Below are 20160 nucleotides of genomic sequence, written 5' to 3'. Positions count from 1 at the left end.
GGGGGGGAGGGGGGGTGTCACGTGGACACATTGGAACCCCCTGCACGGCTGCTGGGAAGGTGAAGTGGTGCACAGCCTCATCGGGCCCAGCAGTTTCGCTCCTAGGTGTACACCAGCATAATTGAAAGCTCAGACGTAGTACATGCACACCAACACGAACTGCAGCATGTGGACAGTAGCTAAGAAGTGAGAATCGCCTAAATGCTCATTCGGCAGATGGATGACTGAGGGTTGTGCCAGCATGGGACAAGATTTCGCTGTACTGACATCCTGACACTGGAATGAAACTGTGCTCATAAAGCAGAAGCCGTAAGGCAGATACTGTTAGTCCACGTAAGTTAAATGCCCAGACTGGGCACATTCCCAGGCAGAAAGTCAGTTCGAGGTTCCGTGGGCGAGGGTGTGACAGTGTTTCTGTGTGATGTGGTGAAAAAACAGGACAGTGATGGTGGGTTGTACAACATGGTGAATATAATGCACATATGTAATATGTAATATATAAATAGGTATGTTACCACATAAATGCGTTTATTAACCACATTCAGTGTTACTACTAGAAAGTTAGGGTACCTGTGGGTTTAGGCTATATATATGCCTTTGACACCCCCCCACCCCCACGCACACACACACATTTTAAGGAAAAGAAAGATTTCTTTATAAGGACAAAGTTTGGGGTATTTTAAAAATCATTTTATTGGGGGCTCGTACAACTCTTATCACAATCCATACATACATCCATTGTGTCAAGCACATTTGTACCAAAGTTCTTTTTTTACCAGAATAATGAAATGATGTCTGGCTGAAAGTTTTTGGTGCCATTACTGAAAGTTTTATCAAGTATGGGTTCTAGTCGAAAGGGGGAAAAATTTGGACCAAGGTTTTGAATTCTTAGGAAACTCAAACTTAGTGGCTCCACATTGAGCCCGGGGGAACCCCAAAATCTGTTGCCCAGAGATAATCCTAAACCTTGGACCGAAACTGCCCACTGAAGTCACCTTTAAGCTAAAATCAACAGTTTTGCCCAGCCAGTGGGAAACACGGGTCTTAACCACAGCTCCCGTGTCTTTCTGGGATCCCGCAGGCAGCCTTAACCCTAAGCATGGATGGAAAGCTGAGCGACGGCTGTGAGTCTCAGCTAGTGCAGACAGAGACAGGAAGGTCGTGACCCATGTCATTGGGCAGTACATGTCAGTCAGTGCAGGTTGTTGGATGGGGGTAGGCTTTGTGGTATATATAAAACCCAAAAAACAAACTCACTGCCATTGAGTTGATGCTGATTGAGATAGTTTATTGTGCCAGCCTGGCCGATAAACACAAGTGGGATTAACTGAAGGGCAGAGAGATAAATGGTTTGGTGAGCCTCATCTTTCTTGTCTCTCGCTCTTTGATCATCGGACCAATGTGCAGCTGCCTTGCTTGTTCTGTGCCTCAATTTAAAGGCTGCACGACCTGTGAGATGCCTAGCCTGTGGACTGTGTCGCTGTAAGTTGAGGGCCCTTTAAGACATCGCTGGAGCTGGGGACTGGCAGTTGGTGACCTGCCTTCTGATTGGCTGCTGTGCTGACATAGCCTAGCTCTCTCTACAAATAGAGGAAGTTCTGGCAGCAGACTAGACTTGAAGGCCTGCTAGTCTCTCACAACTCTCTCACGGGAGTGAGTTGAATTGAGCCATTTGTAGTGCTCTATAATTTAACTGTTTCTTTCTTGTAGTATGTACTTATCTGTGTATGATTTAACAGTTAATTTCTTGTTATATATCTAATTATCTTTATAAATAAATATATTAAATTATCAGCAATTTGGTTTTATCTCTCTAGAGAACCCTGTCTAACACACTGATTATAGCAACCTTATAGTACAAGGTAGAACTGCCCCAATGAGTTTCCAAGACTGTAACTCTTTATAGGAGTATAGAGCCCAAAGATAATAGAAATTTTTAAATTATGTTACGATACCCCTTTAAAAATGAAGACAACAGAAAAGTGGGTGAAGGGAGACATTGGATATGTAAGATATGACAAAATAATAATTTATAAATTATCAAGGGTTCATGAGGAAGGGGGGAGCGGGGAGGGAGGGGGAAAATGAGGAGCTGATATCAAGGGCTCAGGTAGAAAGCAAATGTTTTGAGAATGATGATGGCAACACATGATGGTACAAATGTGCTTGACACAATGGATGTATGTATGGATTGTGATAAGAGTTGTACGAGCCCCCAGTAAAAAATGATTGAAAAATAAAAAAGATGCCTTTGCCAAGATGAGGCAGCGCGGGAACGAGGTCGGGGCACCAGCTGTGCACCCGGCCTGCTCACAGTCCGTTTGCTGAGAAGCAGGAGCACCTCACCAGCTGGCAGGAGCTGCCTGGGGGAGGGGCTGCATTTCCAGGGCCTTGGGGAATGGGAGAGCTGGGATGGTTATGGGGAAGCAGCCTTTGGTTCAAAGATGAAACAAGCTTTTGAGACAAATGAAATTAACCCTCTGGCTGATGGAAGGCAGGCTGTGTTAATACCCAGTGGGCACCGAGAAGGTTGGTACCAAATTCTAAAATGTACCCAAGTAAAGCCACAGTAGAAACTGGGTAGCTGGGCTGATCTGGACTAGCAGGGAGGAGGCAGGTTCTGATCCCAGGTGATTGTACTCACAGTCACCAGTCCTCTCACTTCTTGTGAGAAGTCCCTGCCACGAGCATCTCCCTGAGGTTTGGCTAACCTCTGCCTCTTCTGTGCAGGCTCCCTCCTGCAGCAGAAGGTGCCGCTGGTCTGCAGAGCCCCGCCACAGAGGCCCCGGCGTCAGGAGGAGAGTGCGATGCTGAGACCAACTCAGAAAGCCCAGAGCATGGTCAGTGCTGTTGCTGGGGGTGAACTTAAGTCACTCATAGTATGACCTCTTCCTGTCGCGGACTTTGCACCGACAGACAGACACATCATGCAGCGTCCTGTTAGTGACATTTCTGCTGTCCATGTTGTCCTTGCTTCCACATTGCACCTTTTTTCCTTTCGTTACTTAAGGCACCACACACCTGCAGTAAAGCGCTCTCACCTGAAGTGGGACCCACGAGTGAAGGGTTTGGGCACTGCTAGGACCCCTGTCTAGCTGGCCCCCTGGTAATCGCGGTCTGACTCCCAGCCTCCCAGCCCCATTCCTCTCGCCAGATGGGAGGGAGACCAGGCTCCGGGGCCACACCCAGCGCCTCCGCCTGACCATCCCTGCTGTCCATGCGCTGCATCTCCTTCGTGGCAGATAGCCGTCCTTGTGTGCTGCCGACCTGGAATCGCTCTTGGGAACGTGCCACCGTTTGTCTCTCGCACCCCCAGCTGCTAGCCCTGCAGGTGCTTTTCAGTTTGGGCCTGTTGCACTAACACCGTTAGGAGCACAACCACTGTGCAGAATGAGCTGATCACTGGGCAAATCGGATGACAGACCACCTGAAGGGGCCAAAAAGATGGATCAAACAAAGCAAAGATTCCGGCGGGGGCAAAGCTAGCCGTGCCCACTCTTGTTCCAATCTCCGGATGGAACGATGCGGCCTGGAGGAGACATGATGTTCCCCTCACTTGCCTGGGCCCAGTGGTTACTGCTCCCGAGGTTGTCTTTAAAGGGGCCCTACAGGTTCAGATAGACTCTAAGAAGCCTGAGTATCGGGAACCTATGGGTCCTGAGTGTAGGCAGTCCTTTTTCCTTTCGTGCTCTCTAATTTTGAGATTTGCCAAAACTTATTTTTAGCTATACAAAATGATGTACTTTTTAATATTTCTTTGCAACTGAATACTGGGCTACAATGAACTTGACCCTTCATATGAGTAATTTCTCAGCTAAAAATGTGTACAGTGTGCAAAAAAATGATGTGTGTTTATGTTCAGAGTTGCAGATAAGTAAACCTGACTTTGCTCTTGTGCAGAAGCTTTGTCTGAAAGCAGCAGGGCCGACCCCACTCAGCAGCCTCCCCTCCCAGACCTGAGAAGGTGGGTCCTTGCACTGCTGGAGCGCGGGCTCTCCCTGACATGGGTGTACGTTCCGGTGAACATGGGAGTCCTTCTCTTGTAGCTTCCACCCGCAGGTAAAGTGGTTTCAGAAGGACGACGTGGTCATCCTAAAGATAAAGCTACGGAATGTGAAAGAATACAGGTGTAAATACTTCAGAGACAGGGTCATTTTCAGGTAGGCTGAGGCACATTTCATAAAGTTGGCTAGAAACAAGAAGTTTTGAGTTTGAAAACACTGACCGGCTCTCCCTCCCTTTGTCCACCCAGTGCCTGGGTGGGAGACAAACGTTACGTGGCCGACATGGCGCTGCAGGCCAACATCCTGAAGGGTGAGTGCCGGTGCAGCGTGAAGAACGAGGAGCCCCTCATCACGCTTGCCAAGGAGACGAGGGGGCCCTGGGGAGGCCTCCTCAAGCAGAGGGTGAGCTGGGGCCGGCTGTGGGGCCTGCCCTGCCCGGGACACTGCCCCTCCTCTCCTCTCACTCACTGGCACACTGTCCCCTTGAGCAGAACCCGCACGTGGCGTTTGATTTTGATCACTGGGAAGAGAGAGAAGAGGACGACCACTTCTCCAAGGGTAAGCTGCCCACGGCCCAGAGAAGACCTGGCCCCGGGCCAAGGCCTTGCTTACAAATACATCTTTCTTGCTTCAAAGTAAACAAAGCAGTTAGCAGTGTACAATTGACACTTTGTTCTTCCAGGAGGATCACTTACTTATAACCAGACAGATCTTACCTATTTGTCGCTCACCTAAAATAACGAAGATGTACATGAATGGCAAAATAGATGGAGCTAGAACCCCAGGGGCTTAGTCTGCATCACTCAGAATAAAAGTCTTCTCTGTAGTTACATGTTTTTAATAACGTCTAACTTTTGTAGTTACGTATTCTCAAAGTCGATCAAGCAAAGTGGCAGAAGTAGCCGAAGCCAGTGGCGACACTTCAGAGGCCAGCGAAAATGAGAGTGAATGAGGTGTGGACCAGTCCCCAAGAGTGGCCCGGAGGCCGGGTGCAAACATGGGCGCAGTGGTGCCGACTAGACGCGAGGAAAACAAGCAGCCATCTCCATGCCGGTTCCCACCTGACGCAGACACTACCATGGCCATCTTGTGGCACCGGGACTTGGGTGGTGGTGAAAAGTTCCTCTCGAGGTGGCCTTTGGGGGATCTGGGGGTGCCAGCTGCTGCCGGGGCAAACAGCCCCAGCGCCCGGGAGAGCGGGCCTGCCCTCAGCGGCAGCAGCTTAGAGGTTCTCACCCGGTTAGCAGACAGCGCTGTGAAAGCGTTCGTCGTTTTTTTCCGACACTTAATTGTACTCCTGTTTGAAGTTCTGGTTACCGTCCATAGGGCATAGCTGCCAGCTTGTGGAAGGTAACCAGTTGTCATCTCAGATGTTGTTGCTGCTGCTACGATATGTACTGATTTCACGGTTGGGGTCAACTTTGGAAATACAGGGTAAAAATGACTTGGCTTTGTGCTTCTAAACTTGCTTACATACAGCTGTAGTGCGGATGACTTCTGGGCTATGTCATCAATAAAGTTTTTGTGTTTTCACAAACATGTTTGACTTTTTTGTTTGTTTTAAACATTTCCCCCTAGTGTCAGATATAAAATGGAATTTTTCCCACCACACCTTTCTGTTTTTGGGGAAAGACCAGTGAGGGTTGATGGGGTGCTATGATGCGAACACCAGTCAAGGGCCCTCCCGAAAACACAGACTTGGTGGTTCTGGGCATCACACTTGCCATGGTAGACCTGGAAGACCTGCCACTGGCTTCACCAGGTTAAATGGCAGGGGGAGGTGGGGGAGTGATCAGTGCTTTAATATTTTAAATAGCTATTTCAGTCAAAGCAACACCATTGCCAATTTAAGTACTTTTTCAAATCGTTTTATTGGGGGCTCATACAACTCTTATCACAATCCGTACATCCATCCATTGTGTCAAGCACATTTGTACATTTGTTGCCATCATCATTCTCGAAACATTTTCTTTCTACTTGAGCCCTTGATATCAGCTCCTCATTTTCCCCTCCCTCCCCCCTTCACGAACCCTTGATAATTTATAAATTTTCATGTCTTACACTGTCCGATGTCTCCCTTCATGTACTTTTATACATATAGCCCCAGGGAAGGGATTATATGTAGAGCATTGTGATTGGTTCCCCCTTTTCTACCCCCACGTTCCCCTTCCCCTCCTGGTATCGCTACTCTCATTATTGTTCCTGAAGGGCTCATCCGTCCTGGATTCCCTGTGATTCCAGTTCCTATCTGTACCAGTGTACATGCTCTGGTCTAGCCGGATTTGTAAGGTAGAATTGGGATCATGATAGTGTGTGGCTGGGGAGGAAGCATTAAAGAACTAGAGGAGAGTTGTATGTTCATCAGTGCTACACTGCACCCTGACTGGCTCCTCCCTGTGACCCTTCTGTAAGGGGATGTCCAGTTGCCTACAGATGGGCTTTGGGTCTCCACTCCACACTCCGCCTCATTCACAATGAATTGATATTTTGTTCTTTGATGCCCGATACCTGATCTTACTGACACTTCGTGATCACACAGGCTGACCACCGCCAATTTTTAATATATAAAAAAAGACCTGGTTTACCATTGATTTAAAGAATACCCTTTATTAAAGTTGGGGCAGTTGAATAGTTGCCACCATAATGGTGGCACTCTGGTTTCAGCCCCACCCACACGCCTGCTGCCATCAGCATTGTGTGAGAGCACATCTTTAGCCAATAACCGTAAGAAACACCCCACAGAGAATAAAGGATATTTGAACGTTAGATAGCATAAACATCTCAATACATTCTGTTTTCCCTAAGAAAAACCCGAAGAAATCACCACAAATACTGCTTACAAAAATAAGTTCAGAGTTGTGACAGGGCCCCCAAAGGCTGGACTTGCTACGGGGCCACCTCAGGTGGCACGACCTCCATGAGCATCTGCAGGTACATGGTCACAGGCTCTGAAAGGAAAACCAGGAACAGAATGCAGCTGAAGCCTGTCAGTTACAACCCTCCCTGCCACCTGCCGCTGCCCGCCTGCCTGCGGGGAGCCGGCCTCTCACTGGTGACTCTTGCTATATAGGTGTGGTTGGGGGAGGGGGCTGCCACCCCTGTCAAGCCCTGCACAGCCGTGCTGAGAGATTGGACAAATGGACGGACCCCCTGGGAGCTGCAGCGGTTCTGTGGAGGGAAATAACAGTATTGGGCACAGCCTGCGAAGTAATGATTGCCACCCAGCAACTTCTTAGGGAAAAGTAAGAATATATTATATGTTAGTACCACAGGCTGGCCAAGCGTGGAAAGGCTCTCGGACAGCAGTTCGGTTAAAATGCACATTGTGTATTTTATTTTCGCCTCCTCAATCACACCTTCTTACCAGTTTTTCTAGAGAAAAGCTTGGCTAAAGTTTCTACCAAGAAACAAAACTTCGTACCATTAGGCCAGTGAGGTCAAATCCAAGTTCATTTCCAGAGGCCTGGGAGAAAACACCCTGCTCCCGTGCTAACGGACGTCAAAGGACGTGGTCCGAGGACGTGGTTGGGCCAAGATGTTACAGGGAAACAAAAAACCCTTGGCGGAAATATCAGCCATATTTGGCCTTCATTTCACTTTGTTCATCACAATGGAAACAAAGCCTCTCTCACTTGTCACACCACGGTCAGACAGTGCTGGCAGCTCGATTCACCAGCTGAAGAGACTGCCGTGCTCGTCTCAGGCCAGCTGCATTGCCCGCCAGCGGGGTTGGGTGGGGCTCTTTCACACTTGTTTTCTCCCAAAATGTATGTATGTGAATGACAGCCACACAAGAGCCCCCACAGGAGTCCCTGCACACGTGTGTGCAGACCAGATGAAGAGGCTGGCTGCCGTAGCCACCCGCGATCAGTAACTGTTCATTGCTCGCTGGCTGTTAACATGCTGTTAGATATCCACTGTTTACTGACTCGTCCACAGCCCAGTTCCTGCCTTTAAGGAATTCAGTGTAGGGGGAAGAGAGGCCAGGAGACACCGAGGGTGCTGGGAAGGGGACCCCAAAGGCTTTTATGAATGGGCTTTCCTGCAAAAGAGGCTGTAGTCAGAAAGGGCTGGGAATAGAATAGACAAGTAGGTGTGAGTGAGACTTCCTTTGAGGTGCAGGAGGAAAGCCTGATGATCGACTTCAGCAAGCAGCCCCAGGGGCCCCCACGGTGCACAAGTTTCCCCTGACCCCCTGGGTGGCAACTGGTGAGGGTGGGGGCTCGGTGACCTCCTTAGACAATTGTCATAGCACAGAGTGGGGCCAGGTTGCCCAGTGGAAAGCAAGACCTGCCGCCTTGTCACGGGAGGGCTCAGCCCCAGGTCCCCAGCGCTGGTCCCAGTGCTGCCACTTCTTGGGTGTCTGAGATACTGCTGAGCCCCTCACGTGATACACCACTCTGTGGTCCTATTCCTTAGTGATGGACGGGACCACAGAGACCGCAGGTGGCCCCAGAGATGTTGCTGTGAGGTGTGGCCTCGGGTCACCTAAGAACAAGCTGAAGTGGGCCGCACCGTGTGAGACGCCATGACGGGAAGTCTGGTGTCTGGGACTCCCGATGGCAGCACGCCAGCCCTCGGGCAGATACTCACTTGAGATCCTCTGAGCCCAGCTAAACTTGTAATAGACAAAGAGGAAGTAGAAGATGAGGCCACTGAGGATGAAGAGGACGCAGTAGAGATACTCCAGGGCTGGCTCGCTGATGATCGGGGCCAGCACCAAAAACACGGATATGACAGTCACCAGGATGGGAATGACAATGGGCACCTGTTGGTGGAACAGAGTGCTGTGGTTAGCATCTGGTTTCTGCTTGGGCACTTCCACGATAGAAAAAACAAAACACACAGCAACCAAGAAGATCATCATGAATTTCAGGTTCTCCGCACCCAATTTCAATCATTTCCAATATTTTGCCACAGAAATTCGTATTTTCAGTAAATATTGTGGGTTACAGTCTGTGGTCAAAGCTGACAAAAATAAATACTTCATGAGAGAAACGACAGCGCTTTCTATTCCCACTGCTTGCTTCGTGTTTTCCTACTCAGCCGTCCTAACACAAACCCACCGCGGCCCAGTCCCACTCCTGTGGGTGGGTGGCCCAGAGTCAGCTGTGGCTCCTGGTGACCCTATGCACAACAGAAGGAAACACCCAGGTCCTGTACCACCCTCACAATTGTGTGAGCCGCTGTTGCAGTCATTGTGTCAATCCATCTCATTGATGAGTTTACTCTTTTATTGATGCCCTTCCACTTTACCAAGCATGATGTCCTGGCTGTGGCAGTTACCTAATCTACTGTCAACTTGAGGAAGGGGTGGAGAATAGCCTGCCAATCATGTCGCAGCTTGGTGACCTCATTTGGAAGTGCTAAGGAGATAAATAGTTCACTGGAGGCCAGACCCACACTTTCTGCTTCATCTTCCTGCTGAACAGACACATGGAGCTACACTGATGGAACGAGAGACCTAGAGCTGGCCGAGCCATGTGGGGACCCCTGCCAGTGCTGAGATGCTTCACTGCCACTGGATCCACAAGACTTTCCACCCACTGGCCTGTGATCTTCCTGCATTCAGCGTCATTGCATGTGTTTCATGAGTCTGAAGAGCAATTTATGGATCGGTGTCAGACGTGGGCTAATATTGGACTTGTGAACTGCATCTGGACAGGATTGGTGTGTTTTCTCAATATACAATTGCTGTTGTATGTAAAGCTTTCTTATACACATATGAGTGTCTATGAATTTGTTTCTCTAGTCAACTTGGACAGGTATTTCCTGACCATATGCCCAAAGTATGTGAGACAGTCTTGCCATCCTCTTGTAAGGAGCATTCTAGACCAAGACAAACTTGTTTATTCTTCTAGCAGTCCCTGGTACTTTCAATATTCTTCGCTAACACCTTAGTTCAAATGCATTATTCTTCTTCAGTCTTCTGTATTCATTGTCCAACACTCTCATGTGAACCAGTTGGAAATCCCATGGTTGGGGTCAGCTGCACCTTCGTCCTCCAAGGAACATCTTTGCTGTTTAACGCTTTGAAGAGTCCGGGGAGCAGAGTTCCCAGGACAATGCACCCCTTGCTCTCATGAGAATTGCTTTCATGAGAATTGGTTGTGAGTCCAAGCAAGCCAATGGATGGAATCCTGACGTCGATCTTTCTCCATTTATCACGAGGAGCCTGGGAGCATAGTGGTTACCCCCGGGGTTGGGCTGCTAACTGCAAGGTCCTCATTTCAGAACCACCAGCTGCTCTGAGGGAGAAAGGTGAGGCTTTCTACTCCTGTAAAGAGTTACAGTCTTGGAAACCACAGGACAGTTCTGCCCTGTCCTGTGGGGACACTGGGACTTTAAATTGACTTGATGACAGTGAATGAGTGCCGATTAGTCCAGTTGTGGGATTCGGGGTTTTGTTTTGTTTTGTTTTGTTTTGTTTTTCAGCTTAAAATAAATTTATTGTACAATACAAAATATAAGCAGACTAGAAAACAAAAGGCAATTATTAAATACACAAAGCAAATGAAAGAAAGCCAAACAATACAAATGTTTTAATCCAAGCACTAAGATAAAATGCACAACATTTATGCTGAAAAACAACATATTTCAGGAATAATTTGCATTTCAAATGAAATGTTAATGATGGCCCCCATGGAAAAACAAATATGCTAACTGCTAAATGCTAAATGCTTGAATATCAAGAATGTGCATGGCATAAGAGGTTAAACCCAACAATACTGAGTACTTTTCAAGTTTATTTGAAAAAGTATAAAAAGTACTGAAAGACTCAAAATGTCCTTAGGTCTGGCAACATTTTTCTATTTTGTTTTGTTTTTTTAACAATTAGTCGCAATCCATACTGAAGACTGCAATTTTAGATTTTCATCAGTAAGAGCTTCTTGGCTTACAATAAGCAAAATTATATCATCTTTATATCATGCAGGTTGTTAATAAGCCCTCTTCTAATTCTGATGCCATATTCTCCAGCCTCTCAAGTTCTTTGTTCAGCATACAGATTGATTAAGTATGGTGGAAGGATACAGCCCAGATGCACAACTTTTCTGAGTGTGTTAGTCGGGTGAGACTAGAGAAATTCATAAACACGCATATGTGTATAAGAAAGACCTTTATGTACAAGAGCAATTGAGTATTGAGAAAACATCACAGCCCAGTCCAGATCAAGCCCATAAGTCTGATATTAGCCCATCTGTCCAACACCAATCCATAAACTCCTCTTCAGACTCATGAAACACATACAATGATGTCAAATGCAGGAAGATCACAGGTCAGTGGGTGCAAAGTCTTGTGGGCCCAGTGGTGGTGGAAGCATCTCAGCGCTGACAGGGGTCTCCATGTGGCTCCTCCAGTTCAGGGCACTAGAGTAGCTCCATGTGTCTTGTCAGCTGCAATGTCCCCCAGGGACTCAGCCTGCATCCTGCCTCCAGAGAGCTATTTACCTCTTTAGCACCTCCAATTGAGGTCATCAAGCTGCGACCTAATTGACAGGCTAAACTCCACCCCTTCACTCTTAATCCTCTCAAATTGACAACAGATTATATAACTACCCTGTTTCCCCAAAAGTAAGACATCCCCCAAAAATAAGACCTACTTACAGTTTTGCCTCTCACTGAAATATAAGGCATCCCCCCGAAAATAAGACCTCCCCGAAAATAAGGGTTTGGATTGTTATGATGATGTTCCAGAAGATGATGACATGACTGTCATTGAGTAAATGTACCATAGATTGCTGTACATGGAAATAATGGTAGTACCAAGACATTCTTGATACTGTAGGATTCACAGTTTATCTGGTTATGCTGGTTTGTGATGACAACTACTACCGTACCTTATACAGGTAATAAATTTCCTTTTTTGTTGTTCAACAATAAATGTGTACCGTATTCTTCTTCATGGAAATACAAGACATCCCCTGAAAATAAGACCTAGTGTGTCTTTGGGAGCAAAAATTAATATGACACTGTCTTATTTTTGGGGAAACAGGGTACCACACTGATTTAAAACAGTATGCCCTTGCTTTGTTTGAACAACTGCCCCATGGTCTATGTACTAGTTATGAATGAGGACCATGAAGTAAGTCTGGAATTCCCATTCTTATCAATGTTATTCATAGTTTGCTATGAGCCACATAGTCGAAAGCCTTTGTCAATAAAACACAAGTAAACATCAGCTGAGATCTATCTGCCATCACCGTTGATGTCCACCATGTCACATCCTTTTCTGAATCCAGTTTGAATTTCTTGAAGCTCTATGAATTATCTTCAACAAAATTTTATTGCATGTATTAATGATATTGTTCCACAATTTTTACATTCTGTTGGGTCACCTTTCCTTGGAAAGGTTAAAAATAGGGACCTTTCAGTTGGTTGCCCCAGATAGTTTTCCAGATTTCTTGACACAGGTAAGTAAGTGCTTCCAGTGCTACATCAACTTATTAAAGCATTTCCATTGAACTCCATCAATTCCTGAAGCTTTGCGTTTGGCTACTGCCTTCAGTGCATCTTGGACTTCTTAATCATAAGGGTTCTTGGTCATAGGCTATCTCTTGAAGTGGTTGGATGCCGACAGGTCTTTCTGCTGCAGTGACTATCTATTCCTTACCTCTTCTGTTGATGCTTCTGGCATCATCCAACATGTTTTCCATTGAACCCTTTGATATTTTACCGCAAGCCCAGAACTGTCTTCGCTAATTCTTTCTTGGTATATGCCGAGCATGTCTTCCTTTTTGGATTTCTAATCCAGATCTTTGTACATTTCATTAGACTACTCCAGCGTCTCAAGCTTACCCTTTGAAATATTTTATTCAGCACTTTTTCTCCATCATTTTTTCTCTGCTTTTGCTATTCTACATGCAAGAACAAATTTCAGAATCTCTTCTGACTTCCAACTTGGTCTTTTGTTTCTTTCCTGGTTTCAAGGTTTCTCCATGTATCTTGTTCTTGTTGTCATCCCATGCTCATTAGTGCTCAATGCGTCAAATCTGTTCTTTTTGTGTTTTATTATTAATTGGGAAATAATACAAATATCATATTATTCCATAGTTAATTCACATCCAGCAGAATTGTCCATTTGCTACCACAGTCAGTTTTTAAACATTCCTTGTCTACAAGGACTCCTTGATATAATCTCCTCTTCACCCCGACACGACCACTGTACCCCACCTTTCCCCCAAATCCCTTATTCTACTTGCTGTCTCTGTAGGTCCATCAGTCCTGGGTTCCAATCTGTGCTTGAGATGTTCTCTGCATTCAGGTGGGGTGTACTCAGGGTGCACTTTGGCTCTATTTTCATTTTTGTTAGATTCAATCTGAACTTGCATAGGAGCAATTGACGGTCTTGTCCACAGTCAGCCTCAGGCCTTGCTATTTTTAAATTTAATTTAATTACTCATTTTATTGGGAGCTCTTACAGATATTGTAACATTCCATTGTTCAATTAGATCAAGCATAATTGTACAATTGCTACCACAATCAGTTTCCAAGCATTTTTTTCCCTCTTAAACTCTTTAATATTAGGTCCTCTACATAGGGAAGGATACATAAGAACACGGTGTGCTTCCTGCACAATTTCTACACCTAAAACAGCTCTAAATAATACAATCTATTCTCAAAAAAGAAGAAACCAAAGCCATGTGAAATTTGGGGCATTCAGCTTACCTTGATAGGCCTTTCCAGTTCTTTCCTTGTAAACCTCATGACAATGAGTCCGAGGACGGTCATGCCATAGAACAACCACGCAGAGAAACTGAAGTAATTGACTAAGGAGTTGATGTCCCCAGGAATGATGTAGATGATAGCTATGATACCCTAATGGGAAGAAGAATGGATATTCAGGCCACTGGTACATAGAACATTATCCCGATCGCCTCACAGGAGACCGCAGAAGCACTTTTTACTGTGGATAACCTCATGGGGGAGAAAAATCTTCCTTTCTCCCCTGTCATATTTGGTAGATGTTCGTTGTGCTAGGTGTTGTTTCTGAAAAGTGACAGGACAACTGATCGCTGAAGACAAAATGGTGCATAAGCAAATGTGGCGAAGAAAGCAGATGGTGCCCGGCTATAGTGGCTGGGGTCTTAAAGGCTTGAAGGTAAACAAGCAGCCATCTAGCTGAGAAGCAACAAAGCCCACATGGAAGAAGCACACCAGTCTGTGTGATCATGAGGTGTCCACGAGATCAGGTATCAGGCATCTAAGACCCAGAATAAAATCATAACCAATATGAATGAGGGGGGTCATGGAGTGGAGACCCAGTGCCCCTCTGTAGACAATTGGACATCCCCTCACAGAGGGGTCACAGGGAAGAAAATGAGCCAGTCAGGGTGCAGCACAGCACTGATGAAGCACACAACTTTCCTCTAGCTCTTTGGTGCTTCCTTCACCCCATTATCATGACCTCAGTTCTACCTTACAAATCAGATTAGACCAGGGCATGCACACTGCTACAAATAAGAGCCTGCAACACAGGGAATCCGGGACAAATAAACCCCTCAGGGCCAACAAGGAGAGTAGAGATACCAGAAGGATTAGGTGAGGGTGGGGGCAGAAAGGGGGAATTGATCACAAGCATCAACTAGAACCCCCTCCCAGGGGAACAAATAACGCGAAGGTGGGTGATGGGTGATAGAGGACAATGTAAGATGGAAAAAATAATCTATAACTTATCAAGGGTTCGTGAGGAAGGATGGGTGGGGGAGGGAGGGGAAGAAATGGGTAGCTGCTATAGGGGTTCAAGTGGGAAGAGAATGCTTTGAGAATGATGATGGCGGCATATGTGCAAATATACTTGACACTTTAGAGGAATGTATGGATTGTGATAAGAGATGTAAGAGCCCCCAATAAAAGTTATTAAAAAAAAGATAATGGAATTCTCCCTCAAATTTTTTGGAGTTCCCTCATATGTGTTATATATATATATATGTCAAGAGGTATTTCTACCAAACCATGCAAACCTCTTATTAAGTAAAAATATCAAAATGTGTAGTTATTGTGTCTTTACAAATCCTCCATCTAGGTCTTTACACTTCTGAAGATGGCGTTTCGAACCTCTAACTAACCCATCTTGAAGAATCCTGCCCTGGGCATTATCAGTAGACTCCAACGTGCTCATTTTCAATGTTCCTTGAGTTTGGGGAACACAAAGAAGCCTGAAGGGCCAGAGCAGGGCTGCAAGTTGGATGAGATTCTGTTTCCCAATCAAATTCTCATCCGGCGGCACTGCGGTCCTCTGCGAATGAGCAGATGTACTCTCATGATGGAAAACACAGGCCTGGGACAACTCTCAGGACCTTTTTAAAACTCCAATGCAGTTTTCAATTTTCTTAAAAATTCTTCCGGGTAAGCCTCCATTTTGTCTTTCAAGGAAATCGATCAAGATCACTCCTTGAGGGAAAAGCAAAACCCAGTCCACTCAAGCGTCTAAGCCGGCCCTCTGCCTTAACTTTAAGTGACCGACCTTGTCCCTGGGAAGCCGCTGTTTTGATGGGCCTCTGGTGACGGCACCCTGAGGACACGAGGGAAAGAGGCTGAACGAGAGGACCTGTCTGCAGCCATCCGCTGACCTGGGAGACATGCCTTAGCGTGTTTAAAAAAACAACAACCACACATGTATGACAGGAATCTCAGTAGCATACTTGTGAACGGACCCTAATCCATTTGATACATTCTCAGTGATACCTTGGTTGTTGAGTGGATCCATGCTCGAACTTTCCACTACTCGAACAGCAAAGTTCAAAAATCCCTGCTCGATGTCCATACCTTTGCTCACTGGTCAAACCAAAAACCCTGTGCAGCTGAGAGTGTGCCACCGGTCCCTTCTTGCGGAGGACACGCAGGGGTGACTGACGCTCCGTCCAAGCCCCGCTCTCACGCAGACGGCATGGAGTGCTTGAATGTGTGCCTTACGACACTCTTTGTTTTCTGTAGAAATAGCATCGCCATGGCTCCAAAGAAAGGTGGGGATCCCGGTGGTAAAGCTCAGAGGAAGCGGAGCTACAGCAAGCAAACACTGCGACGACGTTGGAATCAGGCCACCGCTTGTCTGCCCTGGCTGTTATAGATTACAACAGGGTCAAGTCCTCAGTGCCAACATTTTCGAAGAAGAGAAAAATGATGAAAGCAGCTAATAAAAGGTGTGACCCCTAATAAAATGATTTCTAAAAGGCGTGGAATCATTAACTACGAACAAAGAGCCCAGAACATTAAAAAGGTTGAAAAGTCACTGATAATTCGGATAAGTCAGAAACAACTCGATGGCAATAGCGGATCCCAAACAGTGGTAGGGGAGAAAGCTAAGAGCCTCCACGGTGATTTAAAATACTGGAGAAGTTAATTTATAAGTGTCATTTGGGGGCCTCAGAGACAATGACTTGCTATACATGATTTCTTATGGGAAAAATATGCTCAGTTCTTGAGCTTTTGGGTGTTTCTCGCCACACACACTTATCACTTCGTAATTATGAATTTCTCTCGCAGTTTCCATCACAGGAAAAGCACCTGGTCTAGGAGACATAGGCGGAGGCCATCTCGGTCTGGCCTTGACCTGCACTGGTTACTGACCTGGACGGGTATTTCCCCTGGGGGGGTCTATGTCAGCATAGTAGCTGTCACCTGGGAGGGTGCTGACACTTGGCTCCCTGAGACGAGGCCTGTGTTCAGGACAGGTGCACACGAAGGACTCTTCCCCTGAGAAGGTGTGAGAGGGACTTCCCGCTCGAGTTGCCCAGGACCCGTAAATCCTTCAAGGCCACATGCTGGCGGTTGGTACAGCTTGTCACCAGAGCGAGACAAACGTGGATGGAAGGGGTGGAGAGGCGCGTGCTTGGGCGACAGCATCTTTCACAGTGACGTTCGGAACAAGAGCGGAGAGGTGAGGCACGTGGCTGAAAGGTCTTGGGCTTCTATATCCCTGTCTCACCTCGAGTACCACGGGCCCTGGCGGCGCAGTGGCTAACGGGCTGTCTCTGTTTGCTATCATTTATGTAATGTTCTCATTGTCGAGCCCGCCCCTAGTAAAGTGTTCACTAATTCACTAGTTTCCACGTGTGCGATCCAGGGACATGAATCACGTTCTTTGACCCAGGCGACCATCCTCATCCTTTTCTGAGTTGTCCCTCCCCCATCCCATAAACTCAACGCCTCCCCTTTTTTTTTTTTTTTAAATCATTTTATTGGGGGCTTCTACAACACTTACCACAATCCATATCAAGGCCTCTTAAGGTTCCTATCTAATTTCTTTTTTCACTTGACCAGTTTAATTGACATGTAATCCACATACCATACGATTCAACAGTTTAAATGTATTCAAGAGTTGTGCAATCAAGAGCTGAGCTTCTAACCAAAAAGCCGGCAGTTCAAACCCACCAGTCACTCCTCTGGAGAAAGATGTGATAGGTTTGCTTCTGTAAAGATTTACAACCTGCAAAACCCTCCGCAAAGTTTTACTCTGTCCTCAAAGGGCTGCTAACTGTACCCGGAAGGACTGACGGTCAGTCCGTCTCCCTGAGGCTAGGGCTCCCTGGGTTATCCGGAACCCGCTGGGTAGCAATGAAGGACCTGTCGAGGTGTAGTGGGTGGGCTGCTCCCTGCAAGGTTTGCGATTTGAAACCACCAGCGAGTGGCTCCGTGCCTGACTTTCTCCTCCCGCCGTGTCAGGATGGCCTCCGCGGCACAGTTTGGCGCTCGGCTCGCAAACTGAAGGGCTTTCTGCCGTGAGGGAGGGTGTTTCCATGGCGGAATCCATACTTACATAAAAGATGATGGCGGGGGCTGGAGTGAGGCGCTTGACACTAATGTAGGAGAGGGCTTGCAGCATGTGACCTTCCCGACCCGCCACATAAATGAGTCTGCAAAAGAAGGCACATGAACTTCAGCTTCACCAACGATGCCACAGCGGGTGGAAGGGGCTCACCTGCAGGGAAAGCGGCTCCTGGAGGTGAGTGGGCTCTAGAGACAGGAAGGAGGAGTTACGTGCATCCTGGTGCAGGGAGGTCACCAAAGCCAGTAGAGGGAGAAAAGGGGTTGAGTTTTAAAGCTAGGCAAGAAACAAATGGGAAAGTTGGTTCAGAGCCAGGGTTTCTCCTGGGCCACCTCGCGGCAAACACAGACGTGCCTGGCACTCCCCCTCCCCCTCCTCACTGCCATCTACCACTGAGCCGATGCTGACTCAGCGTGACCCTGTAGGACAGGGTAAAACTGCCCTGTGAGTCTCCAAAACTGGAATACTTTACAGGAGTAGAAAGCCCCATCTTTCTCCCTCAAAGCAGCTGGTGGTTTCAAACTGCTGACCTTGTGGGTCGCACTACTCCACCAGGGCTCCCCTTGGCAGTTCCAAGCAGTACAGAATTTCCACACTTAAAAAAAAATAAGACAATTCAGACTGAATCAGAAGATACATACAAGTGACATCATTCTCTCCCCAAGAACTGGTAATTCAGCAACCTGAAATATTTTATCTAAAATACTAAAGAGACTAGGGAAAGAACAAATAGCTAGACAATTGCTCTTTAGAAGTACTGTTTATTATTTTAAAAAGAACCCTGGTGGTTACGTGTTGGGTGGCTAACCACCACGTCAGCAGTTCAAACCCACCAGTGGCTCCATATGAGGAAGAGGAGGCCTTCTGCTCCGGTAAAAGGTTTCAAGTCGTGGAACCAACGGGGCAGTTCCACCCAGTTCCTCTTGGGTGGCTATGAGTCAGAATCAACGTTATGACAGTCAGTGTGGTTTACAGTCTAGTAATTAAAAGTTAATAGATAAATTAACTAGATATAAATGAAAACAAAATGTTAGAAATACAGCGCTAAAAAAATGGAGATGGGAAATTAAGAGAGAAGACATCCATCGGATGGCGTGAGGCAAGGTTCAAAAACAGCAGGGAGCCTTGCAGAGTTGAAACGGGCTGTGAGTCTTCAGGAGGAGCCCTGGTGGCACAGTGGTTACACGTTTGGCTGAGTGATACAAAAGGTCAAAAGTTTGAAACCACCAGCTGCTCCACAGGAGGAAGTGGGGGCTTCCTGTGCCATAAACAGGTACAGTCCCAGAAACTCAGCTCTACCCTGTCCTGTGGGATGCTGTGAGTTGGCGTCAACTCGAGGGCAGGAAATTTGGTTTGGGGTTTGGTGACCACGTGGGGCTGTGCTGCACGACATCAAAGAAAACATGCTGAGCTACAGACATGGTAGAGGGCGAAACATCAGCCAAACATCTTCAGGACTGCCGGATTTAGAAAAGGGACTACAAAATGGGGCATTCTGAACAAGGCAGATGTCTCATGAGAGACCATATCTCCCGAGTGATGTAAGTAATTGATCTTTCAGATTCAAATTCTAGCGAGTTCAACTATCATTCAACACCAAAGAAAAAAATCAGTGTTCAGATAAACAAAGACGAGGAGGCATGGATCCAGATGCTCCTGAAAACGAGGGGAGGGTCTCTAATGAAAGTGAGGATGAAGCTGAACTCCGCAGGAGCGCACTGCGGAAGGAAGGCAAGCAGAGAGCAGTAAGACTTGCTGCTCTGAAAACTGGATCTTTAATGACAGAAGGGGTCGGTTTATGAACAAGGTGTTACTAATACGCTAAAACCAAAACCCAACCAACCCCACTGCTATGGAGTTGATCTCCGCCCAGGTTGACCTTCATCTTTCCCCCATGGAGCAGCTTGTGGTTTTGAACAGCTAACTCTGAGCTTTGCAGTCAAGCGGTGAGCTGGCAGTGGCCCCCACATTGCTGGACATGATGGACATGGAACAGCCTTCCAAGGAATGAAGGGGCATTGGGGTATGATAGATTCTATTCGTGTGATGTTTTCAGACTTTCACTAAAAAATTAGAAATATAATTCCCACATCAGTAGCTTCAAACAGAAAATTTGATGGATTATTAAATCAGGATACAACCATTTAAAAACCCCAATAATAATAATAATGATCATGTATTCAAAGTCAATACAACTGTCCCAGGATTCACATCAACTGTGAAGAGCTGAGTCTGACAAGAGACCCTCTGGTGGGGTGTGTTCAAAGAAACACAAGTGAAAGCGCAAGAGGTGTTAACAAACCCAGGGACAAGGGAACAACAAGCGATCCAAATTGGTGGAGAGGTGGGGGTGGGAGACCTGGTAGGGCATGATCAAGGGGAATGTAACAAA

General features: G+C 46.7%; 2 protein-coding genes across 7 annotated transcripts in view; one reads left to right on the top strand and one right to left on the bottom strand.

The window, feature by feature from the left end:
- Window positions 1-5541, top strand: part of TDRD12 (tudor domain containing 12) — an 82203-nt gene extending 76662 nt beyond the window's left edge. Inside the window, exons 26-31 of the mRNA XM_013005202.2 lie at window positions 2731-2840; window positions 3901-3964; window positions 4047-4160; window positions 4253-4406; window positions 4496-4562; window positions 4865-5541. Coding sequence (XP_012860656.1) covers window positions 2731-2840; window positions 3901-3964; window positions 4047-4160; window positions 4253-4406; window positions 4496-4562; window positions 4865-4956 — 601 coding nt within the window. The 3' untranslated portion in view covers window positions 4957-5541. The remainder of the gene's footprint in view (window positions 1-2730; window positions 2841-3900; window positions 3965-4046; window positions 4161-4252; window positions 4407-4495; window positions 4563-4864) is intronic.
- A 1050-nt stretch (window positions 5542-6591) lies between these two features.
- Window positions 6592-20160, bottom strand: part of SLC7A9 (solute carrier family 7 member 9) — a 33970-nt gene continuing 20401 nt past the window's right edge. For all 6 annotated transcript variants that reach the window (XM_045293863.1, XM_045293867.1, XM_045293865.1 and 3 more), the window contains 4 exons: window positions 17760-17856; window positions 13670-13819; window positions 8598-8772; window positions 6592-6952 (listed from right to left, as the gene is read on the bottom strand). In XM_045293863.1, the coding sequence (XP_045149798.1) occupies window positions 6891-6952; window positions 8598-8772; window positions 13670-13819; window positions 17760-17856 (484 nt within the window). In that variant the 3' untranslated portion in view covers window positions 6592-6890. The remainder of the gene's footprint in view (window positions 6953-8597; window positions 8773-13669; window positions 13820-17759; window positions 17857-20160) is intronic.

The sequence above is a fragment of the Echinops telfairi genome, unplaced genomic scaffold, assembly GCF_000313985.2.
Source record: "Echinops telfairi isolate 266 unplaced genomic scaffold, ASM31398v2 ScPeMD7_2291;HRSCAF=2852, whole genome shotgun sequence".
NCBI classification, from domain to species: Eukaryota; Metazoa; Chordata; class Mammalia; order Afrosoricida; family Tenrecidae; genus Echinops; species Echinops telfairi.
This window is presented reverse-complemented; position numbering and strand designations above follow the sequence as displayed.